The 22,782-nt window shown below is 35.9% G+C and overlaps 1 protein-coding gene across 6 annotated transcripts in view; it reads right to left on the bottom strand.

The window, feature by feature from the left end:
• The window catches only part of LOC126667840 (uncharacterized), a 37,614-nt gene that overhangs the window by 4,154 nt on the left and 10,678 nt on the right, over positions 1-22,782 (bottom strand). For 5 of the 6 annotated variants that reach the window (XM_050360935.2, XM_050360933.2, XM_050360934.2 and 2 more), the window contains 37 exons: positions 22,592-22,688; positions 21,650-21,748; positions 21,419-21,559; positions 21,164-21,235; positions 19,621-20,109; positions 19,211-19,531; positions 18,929-19,060; positions 18,722-18,835; positions 17,639-17,823; positions 16,864-16,972; positions 16,639-16,782; positions 15,677-15,949; positions 14,874-15,548; positions 14,262-14,474; positions 13,306-13,409; positions 12,553-12,848; positions 12,345-12,429; positions 10,725-11,429; positions 10,281-10,599; positions 9,984-10,142; positions 9,736-9,899; positions 9,475-9,655; positions 9,122-9,391; positions 8,821-9,027; positions 7,633-7,687; positions 6,758-6,888; positions 6,147-6,650; positions 5,234-6,055; positions 5,009-5,088; positions 3,826-4,237; positions 3,616-3,699; positions 2,586-2,741; positions 2,329-2,513; positions 1,525-2,064; positions 595-772; positions 371-513; positions 154-280 (listed from right to left, as the gene is read on the bottom strand). In XM_050360935.2, the coding sequence (XP_050216892.1) occupies positions 154-280; positions 371-513; positions 595-772; positions 1,525-2,064; positions 2,329-2,513; positions 2,586-2,741; positions 3,616-3,699; positions 3,826-4,237; positions 5,009-5,088; positions 5,234-6,055; positions 6,147-6,650; positions 6,758-6,888; positions 7,633-7,687; positions 8,821-9,027; positions 9,122-9,391; positions 9,475-9,655; positions 9,736-9,899; positions 9,984-10,142; positions 10,281-10,599; positions 10,725-11,429; positions 12,345-12,429; positions 12,553-12,848; positions 13,306-13,409; positions 14,262-14,474; positions 14,874-15,548; positions 15,677-15,949; positions 16,639-16,782; positions 16,864-16,972; positions 17,639-17,823; positions 18,722-18,835; positions 18,929-19,060; positions 19,211-19,531; positions 19,621-20,109; positions 21,164-21,235; positions 21,419-21,559; positions 21,650-21,748; positions 22,592-22,688 (8,971 nt within the window). The remainder of the gene's footprint in view (positions 1-153; positions 281-370; positions 514-594; positions 773-1,524; positions 2,065-2,328; positions 2,514-2,585; positions 2,742-3,615; positions 3,700-3,825; positions 4,238-5,008; positions 5,089-5,233; positions 6,056-6,146; positions 6,651-6,757; positions 6,889-7,632; positions 7,688-8,820; positions 9,028-9,121; positions 9,392-9,474; positions 9,656-9,735; positions 9,900-9,983; positions 10,143-10,280; positions 10,600-10,724; positions 11,430-12,344; positions 12,430-12,552; positions 12,849-13,305; positions 13,410-14,261; positions 14,475-14,873; positions 15,549-15,676; positions 15,950-16,638; positions 16,783-16,863; positions 16,973-17,638; positions 17,824-18,721; positions 18,836-18,928; positions 19,061-19,210; positions 19,532-19,620; positions 20,110-21,163; positions 21,236-21,418; positions 21,560-21,649; positions 21,749-22,591; positions 22,689-22,782) is intronic. The other variant, XM_050360932.2, reaches the window with a different exon arrangement.

Genomic DNA, 22,782 nt, shown 5'->3' with positions numbered 1-22,782 from the left:
ACGGATGGCATGTATTTCAGATAAGATTTGGAGAAAATCATCAACAGATATTCCAAAGCTTTCAGAATCATGCTCTTGTTTCCAAGGAGTCAAAGAATACAGTTAAAAGAAGGATCTTGCAGTATACAAAGATAGAAATATCCAAACACTTACTGGCATATTTTCAGTGTTGCCCAAGGCAGTCATCAAAGATGACCAGAAACCAAGTACTCCTCTTGGCCGCTGACCAGGAGACATACCCATTGACACTTTGAATCGAACTTCTGAGATGTTCAGAACACTGTATTCCAGAAACATAATCAAGTAAGCTCTCAAGTGACTACAGAAATGGGTAAGCGCTCTTTTATCTCAAATAAAGATTATCACATACCCAATTTGAATGATTGGATCAACAGAAACAGCAGTGGTTTGTTCGTCGCGTAACCTACTGAGATTTACTTGCTGGATCATATCATGAAGTCGCCAGATAATGGGCTCATGAATGTTTATTAGAAAAGCAGAACTGTCAGGTCCCTGATAAACACAAGAAGACCAGCATAATTAAATAAAAGGAAATAAATCAGTAACTTAAGGTTAATGTTACTGAAAGCTCACACTGAACCCAATATATGGATAAACACATAGATCTAAGGGGCCATTTGATTGCAATGTCATGGAGAACTTCAAGATATAATCGGTTCCATCCCCAACTTTCTGTGGCCTGAAGAGAACTGGCATTGGGGTTAACGGCAACTGATTATCCACTTGTATTCCATGCATTCTCAATTTGAACCTGTTATTAGAAAAAAATGAAAATTGCTAATTTCAGTCAGTCCGGAACATCAGTTGCGCAGGAAACAAACATAGCAGAGTTTCATCAATGGCAATCAAACTAACTAATCCACACATTCTACAAGGTTCTTTTTCAGTTGAAAAAAAGGGGAAAATGTTTAGTTTCAGAGCACAAATAAACAAAGAGGCCTAAATGGTGGAGAAATATTTAACTAAGCTATAGATTCTCTTGCCACAAACGTACCATATTTAGGTTTAAATTTGAATGATGATAACATGCACTGGTTATATATATATATATATATATATACATATATATAATACACTGCATGTGAAATTGAAAATATCCAGATCTAGTATAAATGCAATCTCAAAGTAATCAGAAAAGAAGTGAAAAAGATAAATAAGCAGAAGAAAACTAGCAGGGATTAGAAAAAATAATGTACTGTCTTCAGAATAGAAATATCTAGATCTTAATGCCACCATGGTATGGAGTCATGGATCACTTTCATATTAGCTTATTATGGGTTCACAGTTTTCACTACTATACAAATTGATGACTTAGAGAATGGGAAATAAAAAGAAATATTCAGGAAGTAAGTGCGCATGTCAACAAAAAGTAGGTATATGGTTCTGATTTTATTGAATCAAAATCCAGTCTCTATCTCTACCGCTTCCCCATGATACTCTTTAGTAACTCTGCTAGGGATGTCAAAACCAGAGAGGTTTTTTTAGGTAATGAAGAAATCCTACCTACTTAAACCCGAACCCAAGCCAGTAGAATAAGATAGGAGAAGGTTCTGCACCGACAAGTATAAGATTTCTTCTGGTGTGTGGTCTATAATAGATATTCCAAGCTCAGCCAGCTCAATAACAACATGAAATTCACAATCTGCAGTGGATGACAATTGCTGTTGTTGAGGGTCATTTCCACCGGTATGTGACAACTGCAATGGGACACCTTTGCTTAAAAAAGCGGTAGGTTCATTTTCCGGCAACCAATCACAAATCTTAACCACATTCATTTTTTCTTCCTTCATAATAGTAACACGCAAAGCTCTAGTAGGTCCTCCACCCATATGGATGGGCAGATTATCAGAAACCTCATCAATATTGTATATCAATGATTTTGATGAGTCGGTCCCATCTACAAAGAGTTCCAACAGTTGCCGCCTACCAAGATCTTCCCATAGGAACGAAGCTGCTGCGTTAGGTAGAAGAAGCTTCCATGAATCACTGAAACCATCCACTTGCCGAAAGCGGATGGGTAAAAACATAGAACGATTTTCAATCCTGTCATAGGAACTCATTGTTACTAACAGAAAAATCAGAGCAACAACAGGTGCATAATCAAATACATGGAAAAGAAACAAAAAAGTGTTGCAGTCTTTATAACATGAGAAATTCTTTAGAGAAGCAAGACATAATATTTTTAGATAAATTGTATTAATAGTTGATTAGAGCGCAAAGAAGTAGCTGGCAAAAACTTACATTTTCAATGCAAAAACTATCCTCATTATAATCGGATGATAAAATGTTATGGGCGTAAGTTATAACCTGTAAGGACTGGATGACGAGTTTGGACGGAAGATGACTTCATAGCGTGAGCTCTTTGTGCCGCTTCTTACTTGTACTCTCAACTGAATTTGATAGCCTCCGGTGTCTTTCGTCAAAGAAATTCGCATCATGCCTTCACTGCTTACGCTAAATGGAGTACTCCAGTTAAATCCATTCATCCGCAACTGAAAATTAAAACACCGTAAAGAAAAAATGTCTAAACACATCTAGCCAAAAACATTGTTCTTTCAACAGACCTTCAATAGCTCTACTTTGGCAGAAGACTGCCATCCAAATGATTTTGGAGGATCAGTAGGATGAATCCATTCCAACAACTGAGAATCACACTGCCGTAGACAGATACTGCAACCTACTCTATTCACAAACAATGTGTGCGGCTGAAAATGAACAACCTGAATATCATCCAATTCGCAACTGTTAATTACAAACAACTTATCCATTCAAGAAACATAATTAAATCGCTGCAGCTACATGATGCAGTTCTTTCTCAAGTCTTAAACATTAGGCAAAAATATAATTTTTTTTGTTCACTCGGTCAATCAGTGCAAATCTAGTGTTCCCGAAAATAATAGCTGCAACACATTCCAGACCCATTAGTTATTTGGATTCAGTATTAGACTTGTTTTTGGCACAATAATGATACAATAAACACAGATCTTAAAAACTATTTACAAAAGGATACATCCTCATGCTGTGACATCCTTGAATACGCGCATGCTAAACTAATTAACACTCAGTTTCAGTTGTTGGTCGAACAGAACCATGCAAACACACAAAGAAGATGCAATACCGGTGAAGATATACATGCATGTGAGGGGAAAAACCAAATCAACATCTCTTTCAAAAGTTTAAAAGTAGATCCCTGTCGCCTTGGAGCAGGTTGCATTGATCACAAATCAGTCTAGTAGGTCCTCCACCATATGATCACAATGCAGGTTGCATTGATCACAAATCAGTCTAGTAGGTCCTCCACCATATGATCACAATGCAGGTTGTTACCCCATCCTTGATTACGCAATGCAGGTTGTATTTGACTACTAACCAACATATGATCACAAACCAGTCTTTACTACAGCACAATCCTTAGAGTCATCTATGACTCGATCAATCCACTCTTCACAAGGCAATAAATCTTCACAAAACTTGTGCATAAATTTTCTCCAGAAGAATAAATAAATAAAAATTGCTTCTTAAAATTCATTGTACATAGGCAAACTAATGTGAAATGTATAATAGAAAAAAAAAAACGAGTATTAGAAAAAACACCTTAGTCCTCTCCGAGGTCTTAAGTAGAGCTGAAAGCTTGTAGTAGGATCCATCTGAGCTAAATGCCTTGACATCAACCCTCTCCTGAAAAAGATTTGACCAGCATCACATTAGAGAGAGAGAGAGAGAGAAAATAACAAAAATTTCAAGCTCAGCAGATAAATTTGAAGTCCAAGCTATGCAGATAAGCTATCTTTCCATCCAAATCACCTTCTTTTCAAGCTCAAGAAGAGAAACCCCAGGACTATAGACCTCACAATGACGAACAGCAACCGCAAGGCCCACTCGTGGTGACATATAAGAGTCTTTCTGGGATTGGAACATTATAAGCCCACTGCGACCTGCAGAGTCTTGCGGAGAAAACATGGTAGGTAGGGGGGTAGTATCCTCAATAAATTCAAGTACTTGAATATTTCGCTTAGCACCAAAAAATTTCCTTTCCATTGAGTTTGAGGAATTTTTTAATTGTGTTTTTGCATCATCCATAGGCTCAATCTCTACAATTGTATATGCCAGTGGCAAAGACGAATCATTTACTATCCAATATGGCACAAAAAACCGAATGACTTTTGGTGCAGCAATTGTTCCTCCCATTTCTCGTTCAACACTCACACGCAGTCTCCTGCATCCAACTAAAATGGTTAATATCATAATCCAGGGCTGTGTCAATGCGGTTCTATAAGTGTCATTGTGTGTGTCTGTGTGTGTGTATAGCTACACATTACTGTGAGACTGACTCTTGCCATTTATATATTTCCAAATTTGGTGCACATGATGTCGGTATATATAAAATACATCAGCAACAAAGAAACAAAATCTTAGGTTCGTAATGGAGACTAAGGTCATCTCCAACAATTTACACTAAAAAATTAAAAAAAAAATCACCTAGTGTTTTTTCTCCAATACTATTTTCAGCACCAAAAAGAATATTCTCAGCATATTCCCAATAAATTATTTAAACATTGAACACATTACAGCCATAATTTATTCAATACTAACAAGATACATCCATGTGTTTAATTATAATAAAATAAATAATAAATTATAATGATAAATAATTTAATTATGTTCATATATTTTTTAAATTAATAATAAAAATTAGAAGACATTAAAATAAATTTATTAAAAAGACAAAAAAAAAATCATATTAAAATTAAAATAGTTGATTAAAATCACAAAATAAATTGAAAAATAAAAAAACATATTATTTTAAATTTAAACATTTGAATTTGAAAATTTATTCCACAAACGTTCCTACCAGAATGAACAGAACAGTCGCAGTAAACGCAAGAATATTTACTTCCATAATCTAAAATCTAATAGTAATTAATACATAGCGAAGTTCAATTAATTTAAACATTTGAATAAATTATAATAAATTAATGAGCTCGACCTTTTATTTTGCTGGTGTACCATCCAGAATGATGAGACATGGTCACTGGAAGGAAGATCCAGAACAAGAACAGGATCCTGCTAATAGAAGGAAATGTTGATTAAATGTATGCCACAAACTAAAATTTAAATACAGCAGAAATATGTTGTATAAAACATGCAGATATAGTATAAAATGAACTTCAAATAGAATGTGGGCATATATACATTATGAAAAATTATTTACCTTTTCCAGATGCCAGCCACCCTGAACAATTAATGTGAGATAAACAGGCTTGTAAATATCTGTTGAATATACATGCATGCTCTCACGTGAAGAGAGAATACCATTTAGTCGCTCAATACAACCTTCATCGTCTGTTTTTTCCCAAATTGTGAATTCAGCTGGGCAAGGAAGCTGGTTTTCCAATTTCAATGGAGAACTAATAGAAATTCTCCAATCATAAACAGGAGTATTCAATTCAGTGTTAAGAATTGATGCATCAGCACCTACGCTAAGCCAAAACTGTTTACTTCCAGTACCAGGGGAACAGCAAAATAAAGCATCCTTCTTCTCAAGCTGGTTCAACTTAAAAGCATCAGGCGCTTTAGTGCCCTGCCTCGATGTATTCTGTCTGGCAAGCAAGCCTTGATCAGCAAAAGCCTGCTCCTTCCCAAATGCATATCCAGATCCAAAAGTAACTGTCTGTCCCCATGAATATGCAGGCTGACATTGATCAACATAAGGGCGAACTTGTACGCACTGGTCCGAATCCTTAGATGTGCTTCTCCATGGTAAAACAGCTGATGATCCAGGATTTATGGAAATTAATTTGTCATTCATGCTATTCAATCCCTGCCCAGTTTGTAGTTGCCTCCTACGAATCCAACGCCTGCGTCGCACAACATCAACGGAAGATTTTGTGCATGACTTTGAAGTTGGGGGCCACTTTAAGATGTGGAAATCAGGCCCATATGTCCAGCCATCAGTATCAACAGGGGATGATTTATCAATAATCCATGCAGATGTCCATTGCCATCCAGAAGCAAGGGAAGGTTCAAAGAAGTCCTTCAAAATAAAACAGGAGTCAGGTAAAATATACAGCGGTATTATATTACTAATAAATAAAAGAAGCATTGTTGTTTCAACATCTACTAACATTAGATGAATATGATAAGTCCCTGGTGCTCCATCGTCCTGGATCATTACTTCTAAAGCCAGGCCACTTGTTACCCCAACCAGAAATAGGACTATAATATTGGTTTTCAAAGATCTCTTCTATCACAGTGTTCATGTTGCTTCTCCCTGAAGAGGAAACCAAAGAGGCATGACATACAAGAATATCCAATTGAATATCTGCCTCATTCACGACAGTCACAAGACCCCTGAAAATTGCATGCTTCTTGCCATTTTTCATGACCACTTCCATGGCAACAAAATCATTCTCTAACAATTTGGGGACCACTGACAGCGGAAGTAATGAACGAATACCCTCCCATGAACCCTCGGGGCGAAGACGAACCCAGAAACCTATATCTCTGTGATTCGAGTTCTCAGCATCTTTATCTCTAGGTAAGTTTGATACCATATTCCTCTCAAAATAAGTAGTAGAAACTAGCAGGCTACCGCAGTCATGCAACACTTCAATACTATCTTTCTGGATCTGCAAGAGAAAAAAAAAAGAACAAACAGAAAATATATATATTACAAAAGAGAATTTCACTGTTCCAAACATAGAATGTATATATGCAGCTGCAATACAATGCTCACCCTCCTTCTTAAAGGATGTGACACAATATTCTCGCCACTATTTGATTGATATAACATCCTTGATGAGGCCATTTTCTTTAGCATGCCTGTTCCATGTCCAACAGGCAAAGAGAGTGCGCCAGAAACTTCACCTGTACCAATTCCAAGAACATAAATGCCTTTCATATCCAATATAGTGCTGTAAGCTTAGTTGTTATTTCTTATGTACTGGATAAAATAACATCCATGAAAAAAAGGAAAAGAAATCAATAAATCTTGATAATCAACACACTTGCCTTCAGACTTTCAGTGAGACCAATAAGTAAACAAAGAACACAGCAACCAATTAATGAAGGAGCTTAAGAACATACCATTTATTTTTTGATGAAATTCCTATTCAAGTTTAAAACTTAATTTTAAGCTTATGTAACAAGGCAACTAAAAGTAGAATCATAGACATATAGCCTGTACTCCAAAATGTTCATGAGCAAGCTCATTACTTGATTGTTACTTACTCATTTACAGCTTACACGACTTTGTTAGAAGCAAACTATAGGCTTTAAAGTTCTATTAGACAGAATTTAACCCAAGTATAATCAATTCCACGGAATAAGATAAAACATTATTCCAATTCACGAATTCACTTGCCCTAAATGAATTAAAAGACAGCAAATGGTTAGAAGCTACAAAGAGCTCTAGGAAATAAACAGTAGATGTAAAAAGAGTCTTGAAGAGAAAATGTCACTCAGCTAATAGAAATATTGACAAACAAAGAAAGAAATCAAATAGACAAGCAAACCAAGAGATAGATAATAGCTGAAAAGAGAAAATCAGATTTATGATCTTCAGGCCACTTTATGCAAAGTGAATTTGAATTCAAAAGTTGAGCTACACACCCTTTCCGGCTTTTGCAGCAAGATTTGTTACCTCCACTTCTAGCTTAGCCATCCCCTGCAAAAACAAAAAATTAACAAAAGAGGTTATGTCAAATTGTGAATTATTCATGAACATCTATACCATTGAACCAAAAATGCAGAAACAATGAGTACCTAAGCAATTGAGATGACCTAAAAATTATATAGATGTAAGTTGAAATGATAGTGGAAGGTACTGTACAACTTCCGGTACCCTATTAATTAAAAATGAAAATAATGAAGCCAAATGGTGGGTATGGCACTGAAGAAGAATCCAACCAAAATTTGAATAGTCTTCAAACTACTAGATCATCTGTAGCGAGCATTCAGCCTGTAAATTTATTAGGCATGCACTAAATATTTCTGCCATACGTGATACGATTATCCAAACTTTCAACAGAGAATCTAGAACTAATAAGTCAGATTGAATATGCAGCAAGAAATTTATCAACCAACTAAAAGAGGACAAAAGTTTCAGAATTTGGTCATCCATTCTAGCATCTTAACCAGCCGTTATGTTCCATACTGCACATCAATAGTCTATTTTAGTCAAAAGGCTGATAAACAGCAGGCATGTTACAAAGAAATAACATCAATACATGCAAATTAAACTTCCATCTGCAAATTTTACTCGACAGATGGCTGATTCAAAAAAAGCAATGGCATGTTACTCCACTGCAGTGTGCTTAACAAACACAGAAGAATTTAGTGAATGGTAGTGGAACCTTAGATCGTACTTTGTGGAATAAGTGGCCACTCTATCAAGCGTACTAATTCATTTCAAATAATCAATCACTCAATAGCTCAAGTTGTTGGGTGAGGCTTCAACAATAGTTTTATTACCTTAACACAACCCCCATGCAAATGCCCATTGGACTTGACGCGTGAACAAACAAGCATATTACCCCACTTCACCTTGTACTCGAATATTTTAATTGACCAGATGGTCCAAGGATTGGATTCTAGACTTTTCGATCATAGAGACTCTAATACCATATCAAATAACCATTTTACCCAATAGATCAAGTTGTTGAGCGAGGCTACAACAATAATTTTATTATCTTAACAACGCACAAGTTAATATAACAAAGAAAGGAAAAAAGGTGCGTAATGTATCCAGTCTTCCATATTAAACTAAATAAAAATATAGAAAATCCCAAATATATATACCTTACGAGGAATTTCAAAAACAAAAAGTTCATTCCACTTTGCAGTGCCATTCATAAGCTCTTTTACTTCTGAAAGTATAGGCTTCACGCATTTCGTCCTTGCACTCTGAGGAAATAGCTTTTGCTGATCTGTTCCCTGACTATCAACAGCAAGGCGTAGAGCACAAAAGAAGTTATGGCTATTGCCATCATCAATGATGGGCAAACCCTGCAAAAGTAGGGAAACTAATATTTAGTTCCAGGGAAACCAAATGCTATCTGCTATGAGCACAGACAGCTGCATGAACTTGAATATTTGCAACCTTAGCTTCTAGTATGTAGATAACAACGTAGCATCGTGATTCCCTAGATTCATCTGCAACTTTCAACCTGTCAGAAAATCTTGGAGGTGGAATCCATGCAGAAGAACAACCACAATGATGTAGTTTTTCAACTGCGCCCGCATCCCCCTCCACCTTTTTCAGATAAATATCACACCCAAGTTCATTTTCTATTGTTACAGTCTGAAAATCATCTTCATCCAAAGCAGAATAAGTTGGATCCTCTTCGTGCCTATGATGACTGTCAGCGTCCTGTGATTGTTAGAGCATCATGTCGATACATCGCATAAATACATAAAATTTTAAACATAGAAAACACAATTAAATGAGTGCACCTCATTTAGCTTTCTTGCTTTCTGATCCAACTCTAACTGTTTTCTCCAGGAAAGAATTGTTCCCACAAAAGTTTCAAGATTGGCTGCACTAATATTTGCATTTAGGATACTGGTTGCAGCAACACGTACTCTCTTTGCAAGTTTAGATGGTGGATGCACATTGTTATCATACGTTTCAAACCTTGAAAATGAAAAAATGAGAAATGAGAGAAAAACAGGTACAGTGAAACATAAAAATGCAAGTATAAGTGACAAAATTACTTGAAAATTCCATCAAAAGGTTCAACAAGTGGCTCCCATGCTTCTAACTGCGCATTGAAAGTTGATGCAGCAATAGAGGAAATGAGTACAGCATTCATTGCTTCTAGGCGACCATGTGTTGCAAGTTTGATATTGGTTATTGTGGTGTCAAACAGAGGTGTCATCTGGCATAACAAAATCAAATATTAGAATGAAAAAGATAACTCTAGACCACGGTCTAAGGCCATATAGTTGTAGGGGCTACATACCATTCCACATAAGCTATCTAAAACAGTTACAGAGAAGCATCTTAGCTTCAGCTCAGCTGTTATATTTTCCCGAGACTTTGGCTTCACAGAATCACCAATAGAAAATGCCAACCGGCTTGATGGTTTTTTAAGATCCGAGCGAGCAAGAAAAGTACATGCCTACATAAAAATAGGATTTAAGTGAACATCATGATTACTAATGTTCTGATAAAATTTAATTGGTTGAGAACCACGAAATAGAAAACTATAAAGCAGTAATAAATTCATACTAAGAAATCGGTGAGCTTTAATATTAACCTGATTTTCAACTTTCCAAATGCTCCAATAGTGAGATGTCTTGGAACTTGGAGATCTAGAAATGGGCACCTCAATAATATTTGCTTGGTTAACGAGATCCATCCTTGGGCAGCACAATGAAGCAATTCTAGGTGTTTCATTTGTTCTAGTGACAACACATCCTAGTGAAGCATAACCAGGAGGAGCAATTGGATACCAGAAAAAGACTTCATCAATGCCCTTCCCCACAATATGAGAAACTTTGGTAAACTGCACTGGCCTTGAAGAGATTTCAGCATTATCAGCCTTAAAAACTAAGCCCAGAGCAGGTGGTTCCAAGCTGTGAAAAGGGAAATCAATAACATGTGTTGATTAAATAAAATTCACAAGAACAGGACAGGCCTTTACAAAGTAAAGCAGATAGAAAGGATGGAAAAACAAATTATGTTTGGCAAGATTACTAACCCTTCAGTAATGCAGTCTCCTAGAATACCATAACCTGAACGTGCAATAGGTCGCCATATTGAGACAGGTCGCCTTACATCACTACCCTTGTCCCACCATATCCTCTCAAAGTTTGGAGTTGATATGTAACAATTAGAAGCCTTTGAAATTGATCGGATTATGTCCCATCCAGATGAGTTGTCGCTCTCGATGGCTGTTTGCCGACTTTTATGATCATAGTTGAGAGCCAAATCTGATGCAGTTTCTTTAGACAAAGAATGGTGCCGAATAGAATTCCAAAGAAGAAGATGACTCAGGTTGCAACAGCTTATTCTGGAAGGTGATTCAGTAGATAAATGGGCAGAAAATGATGCAATTACATTGTCCATGCGCCAAATACTGAACCCAGATGTGGACACAGAATTTGGTGGCACATTGAATATGCATTCTGAATATGCCGAGGATGCCACAAGATCAGAGCGCAGACAATAAACAATATGACTTGGAGGTGATTCTCTTCCTCTATGTGCCACACAACCCAGAGCTGTATATCCTTCTGGTGCAACAGGCATCCAAAGAGAACAATCAGAACCAGAATCAGAATGGGTGTCATTCCCAAATCCTTGCATTCCAGACAATGAGGCAATGAGATTGAATCCAACAGGCTTTCTCACACGTCCATATGTGTTACTTACTGCCATTACTGCTTGAGAAGGAGGAATTGACCTGACACAAAGTGAAGATAAGAGAACAATTCAGATGAGACAGTAAAAAGAAGTATGATAAGCAAATAATCATTACACTAATGAACAAACTCTGAATACTAGCAGTACTGACAAAATAATAAAGAAAATCATCAAGCCACTTGCAATAATTGTCAAAAATCAAATTAAAACTCTACTGGAGGGGTTAAGAAAACATTGAACAGAAGACAAAGGAAGAAAAGCACTGAAGCACAGAAGAAAATAAAGTGATTCGAATAATTATTCACATTCATCGAAAGTCTAAACGTCTAAATGACTTTAATATTCTAAAAGTTGATAATTTTTTAACAAAACATGGAAGCTTCAGTGTAAAATTATAACATTAACGTGAAGAATGGAACAGATGCAAAAGGGATTCTTAAACTCATAACAAAAGTGGTATCCTATCACTTAAGAAGCAAATGAATCTGAAGAGAACTTCAAATCTCCACCTAATTAGTCCTATTCTCTTACAAGAATTAATTTATAAATATGATAAATACTGCTAGGTCAACAGATCAAAGGCAAGGTAAATCCAGAGTCTCCCATATGCCAATTAACCCTGATAAGTAATCAAGGTTCAGTTGTTTTGTTAGTCTGAAGCAATACTTTTCTTTATAGTTCAGTCCTGGATGCTGCCATTCCAGCATCTGTGGAGTTTAAAATTTTGAAGTGATAAATAATTAATCCCTTTGGTTTGCTAACCAAAAAAAAATGTATGGATACGCCTAACTACTATAAGCTATGAACTTGGAGACTTACCTTCTAAGCAAATCAACTATAATGCTAATATAAGAACATTAAATCTAATGAATGTTCAGAATTCAGCCAAAAAAAAGTTTTTTTTTAGATTTCCTTAGACGATGAAGAATTTTATAGAAGTCCAGAAAAAGCTTACCTTGATGTCACACAGTCTCCCAATATAACATAATTTGACGGAGCTTGAGGTCTCCAGAAAGTAAGATTATTACGAGGGCCATTTTCTGAACAAAAAAGATAGATTATGGTAAGGAAGGACCAAAACAACCATGTAGGAAAGTCCTACTGAACAAGGGAAAACAAAGAAAGACAGATCATGAACTTCCTAAAGTTAAATACAAGACGACCTTTTGGGGAGACCCAGATTTGGTCATAGTTGATGCAAGGTGCCAAGGGAGTAGCATTTCCAAATTGTAATGCTGCAGTTGCATGATTCTGCAAGTTAAGTATAAGAGAAATGGTGCTCAAGGAAAGGTGGAAGCATATATCTGTAGAAATCACAGAGATATTTGTTTTCTCCTTCAATGAAGTGTATCCCCCTGAAATATCCACTGGACTGAGAATCATGAGCCCAGAACCAGCCTCAACTGTCAAATCCTTCACAAGGGCTCGGACCCAGGTATCATTGTCTTTTGATGCATACCTGTCAAGTGAAATAGGTAACTTTTCATTACAGCTAGGATAGCATAAATCTAAAAATGGGAAGAAAGAAAAACACAGCATTCTCAACTCTCATGCAATAAATAAACGAAACAACAAAAAGAAAAGAATTATGTCTGGAAATAAAGTATACCATATGCAAATGTATTTCTGGTAATTGTTCCTTTCATCAAATTCACATATATACCATTACCTAACAATTATTAGTATTTTATGGAAATTTCAAATTGCAAATGGACTTCATAAAATGTGAAGATCTCCAAAATTGTATTATTGTCCACTTACGATTCAAGGAATGTGAAATAACAGCAAGAAATGAAAACACATTCTCCCATCTAAAGCGAAGGGTTCACTTAGCTTTGAACTATGGAAGCACAAAATGGGCCTCAAGAATTACTAGCACATAAAAGTATACAAGTGCAATGAAATGGTTTTTGTACATGAAACTGAAATCCAATTTTGCGCGCAGAAGCCTTTCACCGTATGAGAGATCATCCACTGAAGATTTGGTACCATCATAAAAGGTAAACTCAGGAGAAACAACCTGGATACAGATATAATAATAATTATAAGGATCAAGCCAATCAAAATATAGAACTGAAGAAATTCACGGAAATTTGATCATGCTTTCAGTTTATAATTATCAGCAAACAATAATCACAATGATGCTGTGAATCCCTATCCTCAACCTGTAAGAAAGCAGGATTTCACATTCAAGTTCTAATATGGTAGCAGGAAAATTATAAATATGATTACCAGTTTGTCACATCATAAATAGGACTCGAATATGGTTCGACTTGCAAAGAAATGAAAATAACCCTTTTTTTTTTTGGCAAAGCTCCATTTTCTTTATTCTTTGTTCTGTCATTTATCTTTTTCTTTTTTCTTCTCTTCCACAACTAACAGTTTCTAATTTCTACCCTGAATTAGAGAGGTGATACGTGTGAGAACTTATATACACAATAGCCATGTCCTAAGCCTAAGGTACTATTTTTAAGAGCTTTGGTCTGATCCAATATGCGTCGATGCTGGCTGAATGCAAAATAAGTTTGGAGCATTTAGTTAGCAGGATAAGGATCCTCTGGAAAACCAAGTACTTGTACTTCCAAATTGAAAGAAGTCAACTTGGCAAGCCTTTCAGGTGTCGGATTTTGACTTCATGTTTAACAGAATAAAAAAAAATGTGCTACCAACGCATACCCTTTATGTCAGCAGCCCAAGATGCCATTTTTTTTATATATTTGTCAAAGAAGACGCCAACTTTAAGTTCACATGATGTTGTGCAAAAGAAAACAAATTTAATATAGCAAGTCAGCAAGACAGATTTACCAGTGAAACAAAAAAAGAAAACGAATTTAAAACAATGATAGACAATACAAAGATGACAAAATTTTACCTGTGCTTCAAAAGTGAAACTCGGCACTTCATGCGATTGATTTTGAGAATCTGAGAAATTCAAAATGTCTGATGATTTACCAATGTCCATACTGTTTTTGTCACCATCAGGCGATGAATTGTCTACCAACAAAATGTCAACACCATCCTCAACAGATACTGAGTAACTGCTGTCGTTACTCAAGTATGCATGCTTCCTCAAAAGGGAACCATTCTGATGCAATAACAAATGGCATATTATTATTAGAAACTAAGTTGTGCTAATGTTATAGTCATGATTAAAGTGGCATGAAATAACTTAAGCTTGCACCAACAAAATCCAACACCACAAATTAAATTTGAAAAACTTTTTTAAAGGATGTAATGGAGAAAATTGTTCCAAATTCCCACTGTAATCAACATTTCACGTGTATTTTTATTAGATTCCAAATTGTTTGAAAAATGCAATTGGTGTTAAAGGTTCCACACAAAGCTACACTTATCCGGTTAGCCCTCCTTGTAACTCTTCATCATGACATGCTTATCACCACTTCATGAGAGCAAAATACCAGCAAAGAAAAATGAGAAAAAACCATAAGTCATAATCTACATGACATGTGAGAAGCAGAAGTACCTCAATCTTCACATTAACAAACCGCAACTTCTTACCACCTCCAATTATTACAATTGGTCGATATCTCACTGAAAGGTGTTCCTTCATATTGGTTTCTTCACTTAAACAGATTACCTTTCCACATCCATCGTATATATACTCATCAACACCCTTGGCATCTACTATTAGCTGTCTACTTGGTGACAACTGCACCAAATCTTCACTCTGTTTATAAAGAGAGTCTGAGAGTACTATGCTATTGCTTCTACAAATGGGATCCTTCTTAGGATCCATTGTTTCATTCCTTCCAGTTATAGTCCCCAATGCTGGCACAAAAAATTCCCCCACGGCTAGAAGAAAATCTGGCACCACAAGTACACGGGGCTGCTGCGCCCTAATCACACATGATTGGGAAGAAAGTCGCCATCTATAGTCCATCAAGAACATCGTTGAACATGGTGGATCCATGCCACTTCCAGATTGAGATTGCATCCTCCTAAAGCTGCCCCTGTTCAGAGATTGTGGTAAATTCCCACCAGAAGCTTGTTTAGTAGCATCAGCAGATGATCCAAGCATCAAACGCATTTCAGGTTTTGTATCAGGACGATTATCCAAGACAGAAATTTTAGGAATAGTGATGTAGAGATCCGTTTCTGACAATGAAGATGTGCGATATGATACCCATAGACCCTCCAGCTGCAAAAGCAACAAGCACAAATGCATACCATATTCAACATATATACAAAAGCTAGACAAAGAAAATATGCATATTTGTGTACATTGAGCATGTGATATTACATATGTAATTAAAGGAAACAACTCACAGCAAGATGAGCTAAAGGTGACTCATGAACGCCATTACACAGCTCCAGCAATGCATAATTCACATCAACTGCTACTATGTTGACAGTTTGTGAAAATAACATTTGACTATTTATGTTGACCATATCTACCAGCGTCCGCATAGTATCTTTTGAACCAGCTTTGCTACCACGAAAACTTGGAGGAAGCGTTGGCTCTTCATATAAATTCATGTATACACAGTCTAGAATTACATTATACTCTTTATCAGACATCACAGCATGAAGGAAATCCACCTGGTCAAACTTGCAATGAGAATTACAGCTATTTTGGAAGGGGAAAAAACAGATTCAGATAAAGAAAACATAATTGACATCAATCAAGAGTATTTTTGTTTTCTCGGTTATCAATCAGATCATCGCAGCCATCCTATATTGATCCCACCAAACAAGATTCTAAGGGAAGGACTGAAGGAGAAAGAAATAACAGCACTCTTCAGCATCTTAAACTATAGTGCAGCTGCAACAATTCAATATAAAGAGGAAAACAATTGTACCTACCTCTGAGGACTAATCTAACATCAACAGATAACATAACAATCAAAGAGATTTCAAATCATGTGGTCACATTATCTTTTGATCAATTACTTATCCAAATTCAGTAATATGGGATTTGTAGTGAGATTTTCATCATGATATCCAGATAGACAATTACAAAATATGAGTTAAATAAAAACAATTTCACCATAAATTAGTGATTTATGAAGGGAAAAAGCTAGGAACTTGAGGTTTTGAATATGCTATGCAAACTGCATAACAGCCCTATCATATATTAAACAGACACACAGTTGATTTTACTACAGACACTATATCAACCACAAAGATCAAAAGTTTCCTATCAAGAGCAATTACAGTATCAATAGCAGAAGGCAGAAGAAAAGGACAGAAATTATAACATATTGCTGAAAAGTTCAAGAATACTCTACCTTAACTTCAAGAGAAAATGTTGGGACTTTCCTAAACACATCCCGCAAACTGCGACGGATAGAAATATCAAGTCCCTTTCCTTTCCGTATCATAGTCTTGCCTAAACAACCATCAACTCCTACAGACATGTTGATTCCTAGAATCTGAAATTTTACAAAGAAAACTATAGCTCAAAAGCTAAACTCTGCTACATAAACAGCCACCAAAACATGTAACATAACTACCTTAGCACGAAGAACATCCATATGGACAGCTGATGGATCCTTTTCTGGGCAGCCATGCCAACTGAATTCATTTGTTACTTCCAACTGGCCCAAGTCGAGTTGAATAAAACTGCAACAACCAGCATATAAAAAAGTTTTAGAATTCAACAGCTTACGGGACTGCAGAAGTTAAATATCCAGCATTTAAAACAAACACAGAGATCCACACATAGTTATAGCATTCAACTGCTTAAGGAACTGCAAAAGTTAAATCTCAAGCATTTGAAACAAACACAAAATCCACTCACCGGGGAACTCTTTAAGTTGGAAGGATGTCAAAGAGAGAGCGAGAATAAAAATAGGCAAAGACAATCTAAGCTACTCATCTCAGATTCTCAGCTCAACTCAGGTAAGTCTTAATCTCAAGTTAATTGTGGTTAGCTATATGGATTCTCCTCTTTCAATCCACATGATTATGGGATAAATCTTCACAAATAATTGGACATAATTGTTTGCAATCAAGCCTTCATCGGCAAACAAAGCTCAAAATGCAATATGAATGAAACAAAAAAAGTCCTCAAAATGGAATGCTTCTGCATTACATATCTAACATTAGCCAAATTTAGATTTCCAATGGTATCAACTTAAGTTTATTACACTCTCACAGTAGTATTAATTGTAAGTGCAGTGAGTTCTTTAATGATTAAAGTTGGCAACATTCTCAAGTTTAGTTCTTTCAGCAGTGTCATAAAACATGAGCATCGTACAAAATCAATAGAATTACAAATCAACATACTCTTTGCTCATAGAATTCCTGGGCACAATGATAATTGGAGTGTCAAGGGAGAGGTCCAGCTTTATTGCAGTAGCTCCATCAATCTCATATTTCTGAATCAACCACTCAAACCCTCCAACTTTATCAACAAGTTTAATTGCTTCTTCAGTATGCGGGGTTGCAAGTTCCATAAAATATACCATCATCTGCAAAGAAGTGATACGCAGTACCATAAATTTCAAATGTCAATGAATTTGATCTCACCTTTACACTATATACTAAAATTATTTTGGACAGAGAAACTATTTCTAGAAAAATTCACTTTTTTCAGAATTCTAAATAGACAGAGATAGAGGACATTGTATATCATAAAATCCTAAATCATACCATTTCATAAAGAATCATCAAGAGAGCCAGGATTTGGAATCGTTCTGGAATTTCTTTCGTGTGATAGTATCTTGTTTGTAATCCAAGATCTAATTATGTATGCATGCTCCATCATATTTATAGGAATTGATGCCTCAAAAGTAAAGGCTTTAATTTGGTTGGTGGCCCTAGAAGGATCATTTTAAGATATTGTTGCTGCAAAGTATTACCTTGTATTGCATGTGTTAATCGTAACGAGGAGCTTAATGTATCATTTCCATCTGTTCCACTTTTTGTGTCACATTGTTATCTCAATTTGTTCCGCATATTTCTAATCTTGGAGTATTTAAAATAAGTTATTGGAATATTGGAGGAAAGTGTGTAACCCGGCAAAACATAATCCATTCAGCACATGGCATTTGAACTTAAGATATTCTTTCCTAATATGAGGCCGTTACAGCTGTGAAGACATATTGATTTTTCTTTTAAGGTAATTAGCATTTAAATTTATTTGTCTTCCCTTACTTGACATCACAAAGAAGAATCATTGTGACGCCGAGTCAGCTTTTTTCCTTAGGCCTTTAAGATGTCTACGTTTTCAAAATTCTGCAGCAATTGTACAGTTGAAGAAATCTAAGCACCAATACTCCAAAAATGGTCAACCTTAATTTGCAGACAAAGAAACAACAATATTGTCACTTAACCCAGAGAATGATTACCAGCTCTATTCCGACATACCTCTCGGACAAACCTGTAGAGGAAAATAATGCGTACAGCAGATAGTCGACCACTCAAACTATAATCATATCCTTCATAATCATCATCATCAGCACTATAAGAACTAAATTTGAACTGCAAAAAGAAAGTGGGAAAAAAAGTAAAGAAAGAGTATACTTTTGTCATTAGTTACGCAACACCAGAGCCAATGATAAGACAAGTAACTACCTTGATCAGGGATTCAATCCCAGGATTACGTATGTCACAAAGCCAACTCCAACAATGATCTTTTCCAAGTGACATATCACGTAGTCTGAAATTCCCTAACGTGCCTTCAATAGAAATAGAACTTGGATGAACCTTGCATACACAGTTGAATAAAGTCATACAATAATGGAAGTGGGAAAAGGATCTAGAAATTATGGAAAAAAGTTCCTACAATTGGATTAATAGGTCATTCGATTAGATTAATAAGTCATCCAATTGGATTCATGACAACATTTTTCTCACCTTAAGATCCAACAGGAAACGTTCCTGCACAAGCACAGCAAGCTGAGAGCCATCCTCTTTGCTGAGAGAGACAGTGACACTGTCCACATTCATGTTTAAATAAAACACAACTCGGTTTTTACCATAGCCCAGCAACCCTTTAACACGACCACTGTCTTCAGTTTTTTCTTTGTTGGTCAAATATTTATCATCTGATATTACAGCCATGTCTGTGCTACTTTGAGCAGGACTCGCATAACTTACATCGAAGCCAAAACCAATTAAAGCAACAAGAGTAGGTCTGTTGCAAAAGAACTCTAGTTTTGACATGCGAATACTCATCTGAACATTTCAAAGCATACATCAGTACAGCATTACAAGTCTCGATAAAGAATTCAAGATATAACTAGAATCTAAGATAATTTTTATACCTGTGTATCTATACCATTATAATCAGGTGAAGAAGAACACCTTGTTGAAAAAATAACAGATACAAAATCCAGATTTTCACCACCCTGTGCCTCATAAAATATTTCATTAGAAATGCTCTTTCCTTGTAATAGATCCTGTTCATGAATTAAGGCTACGGCACACTCAAAGTCAGACGACTCGCTCATATCTCTCATAATTCCATACATAGACATTTCCGTCCGTGGTGAATAAAGGCCAGGATCTGATACAGACAAAAAATCAGGCAAAGCATCCTTAAAAGTATCATCATCTTCATGAGGCACTGCAGAGATATCTCTTCCCTTGGGATCAATAACACTAGGAGATGCAGGTGTCTTATCATTCTGCAGCACAGAGTACGCCAAATATTGTGGACTTGAAGACAGACGGCCTTGAAGTTCGTCTTTAATTTTCAAAGAATGCAACTTCATTTTGACCGTCAGATCACTTTCTGAGCGAGTCATATACACCTGTAAAGCAATAACAGTCATAATTACTCAGACTATTACTAAAAGATGTAGAGAGCAAGTAAACAAACTGATAGATCATGAACCAAACGAAACAAAACTAGCTCTAAGCCTCCAAGCACAAACATTTAGGTAAACCCTTTCAAGACGGGGACAGGCACACACAATAACATGCACCAATAGAAGATTGAAATAAAAAAAAGTCAATCTTCCTTAGCCCCCCATAAAAGCCCACAGAAATTCATATTTTGGGATTTCCTCTTTCCAAATTAAAGATTGGTAAAGAGCCCAAGAAAGTAGTCAAGGACCTTCTTTTCTCATCTATCTACGCTTTCTGCTTTGCATAATTCCTGTATGGCTGTATCGCACAGTTTTCGTTCATTCCTTCAGGAAAATTCATTTACATAGAACCTAAAAGATGGGAAATTACAAAATTAGTTTGATCATTACTTTGAAGGGATTACGTTCAATTGCTTCCCAGAGCAAATAAACAACTTCTATGTTTGTACTCCTAGAATATTTACTTACACGCCCCGTGTCCACCTCATTTTTGTATCTGAATACAATTGTCTTCACTTACCCAACAAATTTTTCTGTACCTTGAAGCAATCAAAAGGAGTAAAAAGCATCTACTTGTAGAGTTTATTTTCTTTTTTCACTGAAATAAGAAGGTTCTTTCAGCTCTATGCACTTGCAGGCTTAAACTTTTGAAGCTTTCGCATGTTTGTTTGTATCATTAACTCAATTAAGTAGATTATGTTTTTGTTTGTTATTTTTTTTTTTTAGTTGTATGTTCAGTTTTTATGGAACGATACCTTATCCTCCAAATTGTATTCTCATGTCTTTCTTTCTCTAAAATTTCCTCATCTCAAAAAAGGATACCAAGGACCTACCACCTAGATATGTCTTATGTCACTCAAAATATTTATCAAACTAGAATTTTCTGATAAAAACTGAAAGTGAAGAGGAATGGTAAATAGATTAGCCGGTTAACTGTCAAATCTATTTGCTGGGAAAAGAGCTGACAATAATCAAATTAAAAATTAAAGACACAAACCTTTCCACCACCAGCAAGAACCTCAATAATTAATGTCTCCTCGACTTCCTTCTCAACTTCATCTCCAGTCGGCTGAATAAAATAAATAAATATTGGAGTAAGACAGGTAACTGCAGAAGTAAGCTGAACACCCAAAATAATGTCCCACTATAGCTACTAGCAAGATGAATTCACTTCACACCTCTAAGCGTAAAGAGAATGCAATATCAATCATAATAGTAGCATAAACATTCGGGACAGCAAGTTTCATCTAACCTTTCCATATATGCATAACTTCGTCTCCACTAGAGCCCCATTAATGACTAGGTCAGCGGTTTCCATTTTTGGAGTCTGAGGTTCACCAAACTCGGCTGCAAAGTTGCTTGCCTCTCCAAGTAAATTAATTGAAGGAGGAACCTTCATAAAGATAAATCAAATTTCAGAAAGAAGCACCCAAATTATAAATTGAGCGCATTGACTTATACTTTGAAATGATATGAGCCATACAGAGGCTTGATAGGTGGATTGTAAAAGTCTTTTGAACCATATAGTTTTTTCCTCCTCATTGCAAAACTCTAAAATCCAGGTGCTAGAAGATTCCAATGCCTAAGGGGGAAAAAAACATTAGTCAAACAGGTGCAAATCCATCCCTATAACAAAATAACCAAAAGAAAACACCAATCAATTTCCATAAAATATTCACTTCTGTTTAACACTATTTCAAAGTTCAATGAGCTTACACCTTAGAAACAAAACAGCATTTTACAACAAAAGTAATTCATCTCATATCATAACTGGCTGAACTTCACTTCATACATGACTTAAACACGAGCTCTCTGTCCAATTATAATGTTTAAACGTGCATTTATAATAGGTCAAGGGTTTACCTTCCAAAAAAAGTTAAATTATGCGACAGTATGGAAGGGCAGGTGAAATTTAATAGCACCAGTTCATCGAGTATTCACATGGAATACTATAAACTTGTAAATAGTTAAGAAAAAAATTCATGATATCCACATGGAATTCAGCTCTTTTTCAGTAAAACATATCTGTGCTCATTATTGGAATATTGACACAGTTTAATCATCTTAAATAAACAGACTAATAAAGGCATGGTTTGAACATCTGAAGCAAATAGCATAATAAGGTCTCTTCAAGGTTTTTGTCTGTGCAATGTATGCCCATTTTAGGAGAACATGGCAGTTATAGTTGCACTGTGGCAGTGAGTGGAAGAGAGCGAGATCAAGAGTGACTAAACTACATGTGTTCTTCTCATTACCTGTTGCCTTAAGCAATGTTCCAAACGACAATACAAACATCTTTTATCTCTCATTTTTCTCATTAGTTGTTAAACTCAGAAGACGTACTCTTACTATGATAAGATTCAGTTAAACAAACCACAGCCCCAACAGCTCAAGAAGACTATAACATCAAACCTACATAACTCACCTGTTTAATGTCCATTCCCCTGGAACACACAGCAATACAGAACGGGGAACCACCAACATTTGACAAAGGAACCTCATTTACCTGTCTACCAGCCATGCTGCAAAGGTGAAGTTCCATTTTAAGAATACGAAGAGCCTCCAAAACATATAACATTTAAAGGCAATGAATCATTCTTAAAAGGGTAAGCAAAA

This window comes from Mercurialis annua, linkage group LG2 (genome assembly GCF_937616625.2).
Source record: "Mercurialis annua linkage group LG2, ddMerAnnu1.2, whole genome shotgun sequence".
Classification (NCBI taxonomy): domain Eukaryota; kingdom Viridiplantae; phylum Streptophyta; class Magnoliopsida; order Malpighiales; family Euphorbiaceae; genus Mercurialis; species Mercurialis annua.
Note: the sequence above shows the minus strand (reverse complement) of the source record. Positions and strands in the feature narration are given on the sequence as shown.